Raw genomic sequence first — 15,100 nt, forward strand, 5'->3', positions numbered from 1 at the left:
TCGATCCAGATGTCGAGCTTGTCTCTGTCAGTGCGTATAAGTGTTCCGAAAGAAGATGACTCACCTTAAGGTCGGCGTGCGCGTGCGACCACTCTCGACAAGGTAAATACGCGTGTTTTCCTCCGACCTGACTAAACCCAAAACACGGTCATTTCGTAACCTCAAACAAACCAGCTTATTTTTACCAAGCAGCTACAATAAATAAACAAGCCCACGCCCACCAGGAACTCCACTCCAAGCTAAGCGCACCTTGACTAACACCACTTACAATACCTACAATTTTTTTTCTAAGCTCATCTATCGGAAAGCGGTTTCAAAGGGCCCCCAGCCCGTAAACAAAGAAACACCGTTCACGTGTGCAGCAATCCCACGGAAACGGCTAAAATTAGAGGCAGCAGTGCAAAAAGTCACTGCACTCTTTCTCCAGCCGCGTGTTTACGTTTCTTTTGGTCGGTTTTCGTCTTCAGGTTGGTTTTTGTTGTTTCAGGGAGATCGAGCGCGGCTCTTGCGGGGTGCTGGAGGTGGAGGACGACGGGAGGACGGTGGCCGTGACGAATATCAAGGTAATTAGTAGAAGAGTTGTTCAAGTGGCACTTTAACACTTGTCGCCGGATTAACATGTGATTTATTTTAATTGAGATAAAGTGAATGATGCATTGCGATTCTAAAATTAAGAGAGGTGGATTCACGCGTCTAATTATAAAATAGGTCGGGTCGTGTAAACACTCGGTGCGAGGGGTTATCGCGGAGATAAAGAGGTGGATGGGGGTATTTTTGGAGGATTGGGAAAGAGCAGATGATGGCTGTCATAAAGGAGGTTTATTTTTGTTGGAGTTTTATTGCGTTTGGGTGGATGACAGCTGTTTTATTCGATCGGGGTTTTGTGTGTGATGATAAGAATCGCGGGAATGTTGTACGAGATTCACGAGATTTGTACAAGATTTGTGGGAGGTGGATTCACCACGCACGTCCGGGTCTTTATGGGAGGCGTAATGGATGCAAATAATGTCTGGATTGCAGAATCTAGGACAAAAATTTTGTTTGGTAATACGTGGTATAATTTGTTACAACATCTCTGAACTGAGCAGGTAAAATGGGTTATTGAAGCCTGAAAAAAAATTTTGCTAAGATTCGGAAGATGTGGAAGATTCAAAAAATCCAAGATACGAAAAATCGAGAATAAAAAAAATTGAATGAAAAATCAAAAATTTGAATATCGAAAATCGAAAATTTGGAAGTTGAAAATCGAAAATAGAAGAATCGAAATGTTGAAATACAAAAATTCGAAAAGCAAAATGTTTACATTCGAAAAAGTGAAAATCCAAAAATCGGTACTTCGAAAAACGAAAAATGAAAAATCAAAATTAGAAAAATCGAGAATCGAAAAACGAAAATTTGAAAATTCGAGAAGTCTAAAGCCAAAACCTCAAAAAATTTTAAATTTAGAAATCTAAAAATTAAAATATTTAAAAAATGTCAAAATTCCAAAGAGTATTCACTGTTAACTGAAATTTCTGGGAGGATCAAAAATGCGAAAAATGGAAGATTTGAAAAGTCAAGAATTAAAAATCCAAAAATCGAAAAATCGTAAGTTGAAAATCAAAAAACAAAAAATCGAAAGATTCAAAATCGAAAATCGAACAACTAAACGAAAAATCGAACGAAAAATCAAAACTTAAAAAACAAAATTGAAAATTTGAAAAATCGAATAAAGAAAAATGCAAAATTCGAAAAATCGAGTATCGGAAAACGAAAATCTGAAAATTCGAGAAGTCCAAAGCCGAAAAATAAAAAATCTAACATTTATAAATCTAAAAATCAAAAATTTAAAAACTAAAAAATCGAAATATTAAAATTCGAAAGAGTAATTGTTAACTGAAATTTCTGGGACCATCAAAAATACGAAAAATCGAAAATCGAAGATTCAAAAATCGAAGATTCGAAAAATTGCGAATCAAAAATCCAAAAACCGAAAACTGAAAATCAAAAAACGAAAAATCGAAACACCCAAAATCAAAAATCCAGAAAGTGAAGGGAAAGTTAAACGAAAAATGAAAAATTTCAAAATACAAAATCGAAAACATCAAAATTCGAAAAAAAGGAAATAGAAAAACCGAAAAATTGAAATCCGAAACATTGGAAATGGAAAAATGAAAAATGAAAAAATCTAAAGATCAAAAATTGAAAATTCGAAAAATCCAAAAGAAGAAGAAGAATCAAAAATCGAAGAATCGAAATGTTGAAATTCGAAAATTCGAAAAGCAAAATGTTTACATTCGAAAATGTGAAAATCGAAAAATCGGTAATTCGAAAATCAAAAATGAAAAATTCAAAATTTGAAAAATCGAGAATCGAAAAACGAAAATTTGAAAATTCGAGAAGTCTAAAACCAAACCTCAAAATTCGAAAGAGTGTTCACTGTTAACTGAAATTTCTGGGAGCATCAAAAATGCGAAAAATGGAAGATTCGAAAAATCGAGAATTAAAAATCCAAAAATCGAAAAATCGTAAGTTGAAAATCAAAAAACAAAAAATCGAAACATTCAAAATCGAAAATCGAACAATTGAACGAAAAATCGAACGAAAAATCAAAACTTAAAAAACAAAATTGAAAATTTGAAAAATCGAATAAAGAAAAGTGCAAAATTCGAAAAATCGAGAATCGAAAAACGAAATTTTGAAAATTCGAGAAGTCCGAAGCCGAAAAATAAAAAATCTAACCTTTATAAATCTAAAAATCAAACATTTTAAAAACTGAAAAACCCAAATATTAAAATTCGAAAGAGTAACTGTTAACTGAAATTTCTGGGAGCATCAAAAATACGAAAAATCGAAAATCGAAGATTCAAAAATCAAAGATTCGAAAAATGAAAACACCCAAAATCAAAAATCCAGACATTGAAGGAAAGATCAAACGAAAAATGAAAAATTTCAAAATACAAAATCGAAAATTTGAAAAATCGAAAACGGAAAAATGCAGAATTCGAAAAATCGAAAAATCTAAAACATCAAAATTCGAAAAAAAGGAAATAGAAAAACCGAAAAATTGAAATCCGAAACATTGGAAATGGAAAAATGGAAAATGAAAAAATCTAAAGATCAAAATTTGAAAATTCAAAAAATCCAAAAGAAGAAGAATCAAAAATAGAAGAATCAAAATGTTGAAATTTGAAAATTCGAAAAGCAAAATGTTTACATTCGAAAAAGTGAAAAACGAAAATTCGGTAATTCGAAAATCGAAAAATGAAAAATCAAAATTAGAAAAATCGAGAATCGAAAAACGAAAATTTGAAAATTCGAGAAGTCTAAACCATAACCTCAAAAAATTTTAAATTTACAAATCCAAAAATTAAAATATTTCAAAAATGTCAAAATTCGAAAGAGTATTCATTGTTAACTGAAATTTCTGGGAGCATAAAAAATGCGAAAAATGGAAGATTCGAAAAATCGAGAATCAAAAATCCAAAAATCGAAAAATCGAAAACTGAAAATAAAAAAACAGAAAATCGAAACCTTCAAAATCGAAAATCGAACTGAACGAAAAATCGAAAGAAAAATAAAAAATTTTAAAGCTCAAAATCGAAAATTTGAAAAATCGAATAAAGAAAAATGCAAAATTCGAAAAATCGAGAATCGAAAAACGAAAATTTGAAAATTCGAGAAGTTCGAAGCCGAAAAATAAAAAATCTAACGTATATAAATCTAAAAAAAAAAAATTTAAAAACTGAAAAATCGAAATATCAAAATTCGAAAGAGTAACTGTTAACTGAAATTTCTGGGAGCAGTGGAAGATTCGAAAAATCCAAGATTCGAAAAATTGGGAATCAAAAATCCAAAAATCGAAAACTGAAATCAAAAAACAAAAATCGAGACATCCAAAATTGAAAATACAAAAATTGAATGAAAAGTCGAAAAGAGAAAAATGCAGAATTCGAAAAATCAAAGATCGAGAAACGAAAATCTGAAAATTCGATAAATCCAAAGGCGCATAATCTAAATCTCTAAAACTTGGAAATCGAAGCATCAAAAAATTTAAAACTGAAAACGCGAACTATCGAAAGTCCAAAAAAAGGAAATAGAGCAACTGAAAAATTGAAAATTTGAAAAATCCAAAGTTGAAAAAATTCAAAAATTGAAAAATCGAAAACTGAAAAATCGTAAAATCGAAAAGTTAAAGGAAAAATTGAAACATTCAAACTCGAGAATCGAAAAATTGAACAAAAAACTGAACGAAAAATCAATAATTTGAAAATTAAAAATAGAAAATTTGAAAAGTCGTAAATTCAAAAATTGAACAATGAAAATTCGAAAAATCGATTGTTAAAATTCGAAAGTTTGAAAAACAAAATGTTTACATTCGAAAAAGCGAAAGTAGAGAAATCGATATGCAATTCGAAAATTGAAAAATGAAAAATCCACAATTCGAAAATTCGAGAATTGAAAAACGAAAATTTGAAAAATCGAAAAATCTAAAATTTGGAAGTCGAAATATCTAAAATTTGGAAATCGAAAAATCAAAAAATTTAAAACTCAAGAACCGAAATATTAAAGTTCGAAAGAGAGGAAATAGAAAAACCGAAAAATTGAAAATTCCAAAAATTCAAAAACTGAAAAATCGAAATCCGAAGCATTGGAAATGGAAAAATGGAAATTGAAAAAATCCAAAGATCAAAAATCGTCAATTCGAAAAATTGAATGAAAAATCGAAACATCCAAAATTGAGAATCGAAAAATTTAACGAAACATGGAACGCAAAAAAACAAAAATTTGGAAATTGAAAATCGAAAATTTGAAAATTCGAGAAATCCAAAGTCCAAAAATCGAAAAATCTAAAATTTGGAAATCGAAAACTTTAAAATTTGGAAATCGAAAAATAAAAAATTTTAAAACTGAAGAATCGAAATGTCAAAATTCGAAAGAGAGGAACTAGAAAAACTGAAAAATTGAAAATTCGAAAAGTCCAAAATTGAAAAAATTGAAAATTCGAAAAGTCAAAAACTGAAAAATCGAAATCCGAAACGTTGGAAATGGAAAAATGGAAAATGAAAAAATCTGAAGATCAAAACTTGTCAATTCGAAAAATTTAATGAAAAATCGAAACATCCAAAATTGAGAATCGAAAAATTGAGGGAAAAATTGAAAATTCAAAAATTCAAAATTCAAAAAATCCACAATTAGAAAAATCAAAAATCGAACAATTGAAGCCAAAATCGAAACATCCAAAATCGAGAAACGAAAAATTGTATCTTCGAAAAATTAAAAATTTGAAAATTAAAAATCCAAAATTAAAATCCAAAATTAGAAAACTCAAAAATCGAAATATCGGAAAATCAAAATGTTGAAATTCGAATGTTTTAAAAGCAAAATATTTACAACCGAAAAGTCGAAAATCGAAAAATCGGTAATTCGAAAATCGAGAAATGAAAAATCCACAATTCGAAAAATTCAGAATTTGAAAAATTGAAAATTCTAAAAATCGAAAACTGAAAAATCAAAATTCAATATATTGGAAATGGAAAAATGTAACATTTAAAAGCTGAAAAATCGAAAACTCTAAAAATCTAAAATCCAAAAATTGAATATGAAAAAATTGACTAATAAAATCCTGAAAAACCCAAAATTCCAAAAATCGAAAAACAAAAAACAAAGATCGAAAATTAAACATTCCCGACATCGAAAATCGGTAAATCAAAAGTTGAAATCTAAAATCCAAAAATCCAAAATTCAAAAAATCGGAAATTCAAAAAATTGAAAATCGATATATTGAAAAATCTGAATTTAGAATTAAATTCCAAAAAATCGAAAATCAAAATCATGAAAATCGAAACATCGAGAATTCTAAAAATTTAGAATCGAGAAATCGGAAGTTCAAACAACTGAAAAAACGAACATTAAAAAATTGAAAATCGTAAAATCGAACGTAAAAAATTGAAAAATCAGAAAAAATGAAAAATTGAAAATTGAGAAAAGTGGAAAAGTCAATAGTCGAAAAATCGAAAGTTGAAAAATTGAAAAATCTAAAATCGAAAAATTCGACATCGAAAATCTATTATCGAGAAAACGAAAAATCAGAATTCGAAAAATCGAAAATCGAAAATTTGAAAGTCGTAAAGTCGAAAGTTGAAAAATCGAAAATTCAAAAATTGAAAATTCCAAAAGTCAAAAATCGAAAAATCTGAAATCCACTGCACGTATCGAAAATCGATAATTGAGAAATATGAAAGCCAAAAATCGAAAAATGAAAATCGATAATGAAAGTTCGAAAATCGCAAAAATCAAAATTTCAAAAGTCCAAAGTTGAAAAATTCAAAGTCAAAAAATACATAAATCTAAAAATCGAAAAATTCGAAAATTGAAAATTCCAAAAATCGAAAACCAAAAAATCAAAAATTCGAGAATTACAAAAACCGAAAATTGAAAAATCGAAAATTTGATAAACTAAAATTCGAAAGTCGAAAAATGCCAAACTTGAAAAATTTGACAATGAAAGCAAAGTTCAAACATTTAAAAAGCCGAAAAATCCAAAAATTGAACATTAAAAAATTGAATAACCAGAAATTGCAAAAATCCAAAAACCCAACATTCAAAAAATCTAAAATCGAAAATTAGAAAATTCCAAAAACCGAAGAACCTAGAGCGGAAAATTTGAAAAATTCTAAATCCAAAATTCTAAAAATCGAAAGTTGAAAAATTTAAAATCAAGGAATCGAAAATTCCAAAAACTGAAAAGTCGTAAATTGAAAAATGGAAAATCGAAGAATCGAACATAAAAAATCGGGAATTCCAAAAATCGAAAAACGAAAATTTGGAAAACGAAAATAAGAAAAGTAAAAAGTCGAAAAGTCGAAAGTCGAAAAATCAAGAGTCGAAAAATTCAAAGTAGGACAATCGAAAAATCTAAAATCGAAAAATTCGACATTGAAAATCGATATCGAGAAAACGAAAAGCCAAAATTGGAAAAGTTGATACTTGAAAAACGAAAAATCGAAAAATCGAAAGTCGAAAAATCACAGTCAAAAAGTCGAAAGTTGAAAGATTGAAAGTCAAAATAGAAAAATCCAAAAATTGAAAATTGAAAATTCCAAAAATCGAAAATCAAAAAAAATCTAAAAATCTAAAATCGAAAAATTGCACGTACCAAAAATGGAAATTTGAAATTGAAGCCAGGAAAAATTGAAAATCGGAAAATGAAAATTCGAAAGTCGAATAATTAAAACTCGAAAAGTCCAAAGTTGAAAAATCGAAAATTTCAAAAATCGAAAATAAAAAAATCGAAAAATCGAGAACTAGGAAAAGCGAAAATTGAAAAATCGAAAAGTCGAAAAGTTGAAAAAATGAGAAATCCAAAAATTGAAAAATGAAAATTCCGAAAATCGGTAATCGAAAAATTGCTCCTATCGAAAATAAATTGATAATTGAGAAATATAAAAGCCAAAAATCGAAAAAATTGATAATAATCGAAGAACGAAAATTCGAAAGTCGAAAAATCAAAACTCGAAATGTCAAAAGTTGAAAAATTCAACGTCAAAAAATCGAAAAATCCGAAAAATGAAAATTCCAAAAGTCCAAAACAGAAAAATTAGGAATTAGAAATACCGAAAATTGAAAAATCGAAAATTAGTAGCTCCCATCTTCTCATTGGCTTCTTAGGCGCCCTCATGTCAAAATAGACAACTATGCACTAACATTCCAACACTGCTGCCAATAATTCAGAATTGCCAACCCAAAAATTTGGAATATCATCTCCCCATAAAAATAGACAGCTTTTCCACAAACGGAAGCTTTGCTTCAGGAAACACCTATCTGACTCACACCCGACAATTTTCTACAAAGCTACGTTTCATTATAAAAAAAAATAAAGAAACCTCACACAGGATATCTGCAGCAGCAACTTTAACACATCCAACCACAAATACCTCAACCAAAACGATCCACATCTCCATCAAACCCTCAAAACAACCAAACGACTTGTTTCCGTTGTAAACGTCTCCTCAACACATGTCCTCTCCACGTCCACGATTTACGACAGTCCTCCACAATCGCCATCATCTCCAGCCCGCCATTCCGTCTAATCCATTCATTTTCCGCCTTAATTTGACAAGCACCGTGCCTTCCTTTGATCTAATTTCGTCCGCAGGTGCCCGAACAGCACGCCGGCGACAGCCGCAAGCGCACCAGGAGGTTCACCTTCGACTTCTGCTTCCACCAGAATTCCACGCAGGACGACGTACGTAAACACACACAAAAAATCGAATTGGCGCATCGCCGTCTAATTGCTCTCTATTTCGGTTCGGCGCTCGTAAATCTTCCGGAGATGAAAGGGCTGCGTTTCAGGTGTTCCGAGCTGTTGAGAGCGTCGTCGGCGAGGCGATCAAGAAGAGGCGGCACTCCTGCGTCCTGGCGTACGGACAGAGCGCCTCGGGGAAGACGCACACGATGATGGGGTTCCCCCACGACCCGGGGCTGATTCCCAAGCTGTGCGAGAGGATTTTTGGGTACTTGCTGGAGGCGGCGGTCGGGGAGGAGGTGGACAAGGCGAAGGTGGACGTGAGGTAGAAAAAAATTGTTTTGTTCAAGTTCTAAAGGTACAAGGTTAAAATATAACAAATAATAATTAATTCAAGCATTCTGTAGGATGAAATATGGGAGTACGTTGAAGGAATAAAAATTTGTACGTTTTTTTTTTTAATAACCTCTATAAAGTAAAAACTTACAACTTTTTTGACTTGAATTTGTCAATTCTTCAATATTTAATTTTTTCGATTGGTAATTTTTTGAATTTTTCAATTTTCCAAATATTTTGATTTCCAGATTTTGCAATTTTTGGATTGGATTTTTTGTTTCGGTTTTTTATTTTCTTTGTTTTGAATTATTTATTCGATTTTTCAGTGTTTCGATTTTATCATTTTTTATCTTTCCAATTTTTAATTTTTTTGTTTCACCAATTTTTAGATTTTGAAATTTTTCGATCTAAAATTTCTCGAGTTTTCAATTTTTAATTTTTCAAATTTCAGATTCTTTAATTTTCCATTCTTCACATTTTCAATTTGCAATGTTTCGTTTTTTCAATGTTCTGATTTTATAATTTTTTGTTTTTCTAATTTCCATTTTTTCAATTTTTCATTTCCTTGATTTTTGAATTTCAGTTTTTCAATTTTTCATTTTTCTTAGTTTTTCCAAAAAAAAAATCGAAAAGTGAAAAATTCCAGGTCGGAAAATCGTAAAATTCCACATATAGAAAATCGTAAAATCTAAAAATTGAGAAATCGAAAAGCTAAAATTCGGAAAACCGAATATCGAAATTCGAAATCAAAAAATCGATCAATTAAAATTCGAAAAACTGGAAATTGAAAAATCACAAATCGAGAATCGAAAAATTGAACGAAAAATCGAACCGAAAATCGAAAATTTGGAAAATCGAAAATTCAAAAACTGAAAACTGAAAGCGCGAAAAATCCAAAATTAGAAAAATCAAAAATTTAAGAAGTGAGAAAAAAAATTAAAACTGAAAAACGGAAATATGATAACTCGAAAAAGAGGAAATAGAAAAACCGAAAAATTGAAACTTCGAAAAATCCAAAATTGAAAAACTTAAATTCGGACACCCGAAAGCTGAAAAACTGAAAAGCCGAAAATTGGAAAAATCAAAAATCGAAGAACGAAAACCGAAGATCGAAAAGTCGAAAGTTGAATATTTCGAAAATCGAAAATCGGGAAAGTTAAAAAATTGAAAATCCAAGAATTCAAAAATCGGAAATTTCAAAAATTGAAAATCGAAGAATTGAACATCAAAAATCGAAAATCGAAAAGTTAAAAAATTGAAAATTCAAAAAATCGAAAATTTGGAAAAAGAAAGTTTGAAAATCGGAAAATCCAAAATTTGAAAATTTTAAAAACCAAAAAATTGGAAAACGAAAATTCGGAAATTGAAAAATCAAAAATTGAAAACAAAAAATTGAACGAAAAATAAAAAATTTGAAAATTGAGAATCGAAAATTTGAAAAATCGAAAATTCAAACATTGAAAAACTTAAATTCGGACACTCGAAAACTGAAAAACTGAAAAGCCGAAAATTCAAAAATTAAAACCTCTAAAAATAGTAAATTCGAAACACCCAAAATTGGAAAAATCGAAAATCGAAAAACGAAAACCGAAGGTTGAAATGAAAAGTCGAAAGTTGAATATTTCGAAAATCGAAGATCGGTAAAGTTAAAAAATTGAAAATCCAAAACCAGAATTAAAAAATCGGAAATCGAAAATTAGAAAATTCCAAAACTCGAAGAACCTATAATTTTGGAAAATTCGAAAAATGGAAAATCCAAGAATTCAAAAATCGGAAATTTCAAAAATTGAAAATCGAAGAATCGAACATAAAATAATCGAAAATCGAAAAGCGAAAATTTGGAAAAAGAAAGTTTTGAAAATCGGGAAATTCAAAGATTGAAAATTCCAAAAACCAAAAAATCGGATAATCGAAATTCACAAAATCAAAAATTGGAAACACGAAAAATCAAAAATTGGAAAAATCAGAGAAATCGAAATGTTGAAATTCAAACATTTGAAAAGCAAAAATCGATACTTCGAAAAATCGAGAATCGAAAAAGGAAAATTTGAAAATTCGAGAAATCCAAAGTCGCAAAATCGAAAAATCTAAAATTTTGAAATAGGAAAATCAATAAATTTAAAACTAAAAAACCGAAATACATATCATAATTCGAAAAGGAGGAAATAGAAAAACTGAGAACTTGAAATTTCCAAAAATCCATAATTGGAAAACTTGAAAATTCGAAAACTGGATAACTGAAAAATCGAAATTCGAAACTCTGGAAAAGAAAAATGGAAAATGAAAAAAATTTAAAGATCATAAATCGAAAAATTGAAAACTTCAACAATCCTAAAATCGAAAAATCGAAAATTGAAAAACGAAAACCAAAGATCGAAAAATCGAAAATCGGTAAATAAAAAGTTGAAAAATCGAAAATCCAAAAATCCAACATTCTAAAAATCGAAAATTCCAAAACTGGAATTAAATTCCACAAAATCGAAAATCGAAAACCGAAATATTGAAAATCGAAAAATCGAAAATCGAAAATTTTAAAAATTGAAACTCGAAAAATTTAAAATCGAGGAATAGAAAGTATCAAAATCTAAAAAGTCGAAATTCAAAAAATGGAAAATCCGAAGAATCGAACATAAAAAGATCAAAAATCGAAAAATCAAAAACCGAAGAATGAAATTTTTGAAAAGGAAAATGCGAAAATTTCAAGTCAAAAGTGGAAAAACCGAAAAATTTAAAATTGTAAAATGGAGAAATCCAAAAATTGAAAATTGTAAAATTCAAAAAATCGGATAAGTAATCAAAAATTGAAAAACGAATATTCGGAAATTCGAAAAGTCAAAAGTCGAAAAATCCAAAGTCGAAAAGTAAAAAGTCGAAATTGAAAAATCAAAAATGCAATTATGTAACTAAAAATCGAAAAATAAAATATCATCTGAAAATCGAGAAACCGAAATGCCAAAATTCGAAAAATTGGAAATAAAAATTAGACAGTTCCAAAAATCGAAGAACCCAAGATTGGAAAATTCGAAAAATTGAAAATCCAAAATTCAAAAAGTCGGAGATTCCAAAAATTGAAAATCGATAAATCGGAAATTATCTAAAATCGAAATATTGAAAATCGAAAAATCAAAAAACGAACATTCTAAAAATTGAAGTCAAAAAATTGAAAGTTGGAAAATTGAAAATCGAGGAATTCAAAGTGCCAAAAACTGAAGCAAAAATCAAAAAAATGAAAAATAGATGAATCGAACAGAAAAAAATAGAAAATCGAAAAACCAAAAAAATCAAAAATTAAAAAAAATCGTAAATCGAAAAACGAAAATTCGGAAAACGAAATTTCGAAAATTTGAAATCAAAAGTGAAATCTCGAAAAATTTAAAATTTGAAAATCGAGAAGTCCACAAATTGAAAATTCTAAAAATCAAAAAATCGATTAATTAAAAATCGAAAAATTGGAAATTAAAAAATCAAAAATTCAGAAAATTGAAAATTAAAAAATCGAAATCCCCAAAATCTCCTGATAAATCATCGAAAAATCGAATCGAAAATCCTAAAAAGTGAATATTAAAAATGCTAAAATAAAAAACTAAAAAAAAAAATCGTTTTGTTCAAGTTCTAAAGGTACAAGGTTAAAATATAACAAATAATAATTAATTCAAGCATTCTGTAGGATGAAATATGGGAGTACGTTGAAGGAATAAAAATTTGTACGTTTTTTTTTTTTAATAACCTCTATAAAGTAAAAACTTATAACTTTTTTGACTTGAATTTGTCAATTCTTCAATATTTCATTTTTTCGATTGGTAATTTTTTGAATTTTTCAATTTTCCAAATATTTTGATTTCCAGATTTTGCAATTTTTGGATTGGATTTTTTGTTTCGGTTTTTTATTTTCTTTGTTTTGAATTATTTATTCGATTTTTCAGTGCTTCGATTTTATCATTTTTTATCTTTCCAATTTTTAATTTTTTGTTTCACCAATTTTTAGATTTTGAAATTTTTCGATCTAAAATTTCTCGAGTTTTCAATTTTTAATTTTTCAAATTTCAGATTCTTTAATTTTCCATTCTTCACATTTTCAATTTGCAATGTTTCGTTTTTTCAATGTTCTGATTTTATAATTTTTTGTTTTTCTAATTTCCATTTTTTCAATTTTTCATTTCCTTGATTTTTGAATTTCAGTTTTTCAATTTTTCATTTTTCTTAGTTTTTCCAAAAAAAAAAAAATCGAAAAGTGAAAAATTCCAGGTCGGAAAATCGTAAAATTCCACATATAGAAAATCGTAAAATCTAAAAATTGAGAAATCGAAAAGCTAAAATTCGGAAAATCGAATATCGAAATTCGAAATCAAAAAATCGATCAATTAAAATTCGAAAAACTGGAAATTGAAAAATCACAAATCGAGAATCGAAAAATTGAACGAAAAATCGAACCGAAAATCGAAAATTTGGAAAATCGAAAATTCAAAAACTGAAAACTGAAAGCGCGAAAAATCCAAAATTAGAAAAATCAAAAATCTAAGAAGTGAGAAAAAAATTAAAACTGAAAAACGCAAATATGATAATTCGAAAAAGAGGAAATATAAAAACCGAAAAATTGAAACTTCGAAAAGTCCAAAATTGAAAAACTTAAATTCGGACACCCGAAAGCTGAAAAACTGAAAAGCCGAAAATTGGAAAAATCAAAAAGTCGAAAGTTGAATATTTCGAAAATCGAAAATCGGTAAAGTTAAAATATTGAAAATCCAAGAATTCAAAAATCGGAAATTCCAAAAATCGAAAATCGAAAAACGAAAATTTGGAAAAAGAAAGTTTGAAAATCGGAAAATCCAAAATTTTAAAAACCAAAAAATTGGATAATCGAAATTCACAAAATCAAAAATTGGAAAACGAAAATTCGGAAATTGAAAAATCAAAAATTGAAAACAAAAAATTGAACGAAAAATAAAAAATTTGAAAATTGAGAATCGAAAATTTGAAAAATCGAAAATTTAAAAATTGAAAAACTTAAATTCGGACACTCGAAAACTGAAAAACTGAAAAGCCGAAAATTCAAAAATTAAAAACTAAAAATAGTAAATTCGAAACACCCAAAATTGGAAAAATCGAAAATCGAAAAACGAAAACCGAAGGTTGAAATGAAAAGTCGAAAGTTGAATATTTCGAAAATCGAAGATCGGTAAAGTTAAAAAATTGAAAATCCAAAACCAGAATTAAAAAATCGGAAATCGAAAATTAGAAAATTCCAAAAATCGAAGAACCTATAATTTTGGAAAATCCGAAAAATGGAAAATCCAAGAATTCAAAAATCGGAAATTTCAAAAATTGAAAATCGAAGAATCGAACATAAATAAATCGAAAATCGAAAAGCTAAAATTTGGAAAAAGAAAGTTTTGAAAATCGGGAAATTCAAAAATTGAAAATTCCAAAAACCAAAAAATCGGATAATCGAAATTCACAAAATCAAAAATTGGAAACACGAAAAATCCAAAATTGGAAAAATCAGAGAAATCGAAATGTTGAAATTCAAACATTTGAAAAGCAAAAATCGATACTTCGAAAAATCGAGAATCGAAAAAGGAAAATTTGAAAATTCGAGAAATCCAAAGTCGCAAAATCGAAAAATCTAAAATTTTGAAATAGGAAAATCAATAAATTTAAAACTAAAAAACCGAAATACATATCATAATTCGAAAAGGAGGAAATAGAAAAACTGAGAACTTGAAAATTCCAAAAATCCATAATTGGAAAACTTAAAAATTCGAAAGCTGGATAACTGAAAAATCGAAATTCGAAACTCTGGAAAAGAAAAATTGAAAATGAAAAAAATTTAAAGATCATAAATCGAAAAATCGAAAAATTGAAAACTTCAACAATCCCAAAATCGTAAAATCGAAAATTGAAAAACGAAAACCAAAGATCGAAAAATCGAAAATCGGAAATCGAAAATTAGAAAATTCCAAAAACCGAGGAATCTAAAATTGAAAAATTCGAAAAATTGAAAATCCAAAATTTAAAAAATCGGAAATTCCAAAACTAGAATTAACTTCCAAAAAATCTAAAATCGAAATATTGAAAACCAAAAATCGAAAATCGAAAATTTTAAAAATTAAAACTCGAAAAATTTAAAATCGAGGAATAGAAAGTACCAAAATCTAAAAAGTCGAAAATCAAAAAATGGAAAGTCCGAAGAATCGAACATAAAAAGATCAAAAATCGAAAAATCAAAAACCGAAGAAAAAAATTTTTGAAAAGGAAAATGCGAAAATTTGAAGTCAAAAGTGGAAAAATCGAAAAATTTTAAATTGGAAAATCGAGAAATCCAAAAATTGAAAACTGTAAAAATCAAAAAATCGGATAAGTAATCAAAAATTGAAAAGCCAAAAGTCGAAAAATCCAAAGTCGAAAAGTAGGAAGTCGAAATTCAAAAATCAAAAATTCGAATAATTAAAAATCGAAAAATCCAAAATCATCTGAAAATCGAGAAACCGAAATGCCAAAATTCGTAAAATCGGAAATCAAAAATTAGACAATTCCAAA

The 15,100-nt window shown here is 28.1% G+C and overlaps 1 protein-coding gene across 1 annotated transcript in view; it reads left to right on the plus strand.

Annotated features, from left to right (window-relative positions):
* LOC135126199 (kinesin-2b-like) overlaps positions 1–15,100 on the plus strand; it is a 27,044-nt gene continuing 11,944 nt past the window's right edge. The window contains exons 1-4 of the mRNA XM_064052064.1: positions 1–102; positions 488–563; positions 8,138–8,227; positions 8,335–8,552. Of these exons, the coding sequence (XP_063908134.1) occupies positions 56–102; positions 488–563; positions 8,138–8,227; positions 8,335–8,552 (431 nt within the window). The 5' untranslated portion in view covers positions 1–55. The remainder of the gene's footprint in view (positions 103–487; positions 564–8,137; positions 8,228–8,334; positions 8,553–15,100) is intronic.

This window comes from Zophobas morio, unplaced genomic scaffold (assembly GCF_036711695.1).
Source record: "Zophobas morio isolate AGI-343-1 ecotype UQ-CSIRO unplaced genomic scaffold, CSIRO_AGI_Zmor_V1 ptg000010l, whole genome shotgun sequence".
Classification (NCBI taxonomy): Eukaryota; Metazoa; Arthropoda; class Insecta; order Coleoptera; family Tenebrionidae; genus Zophobas; species Zophobas morio.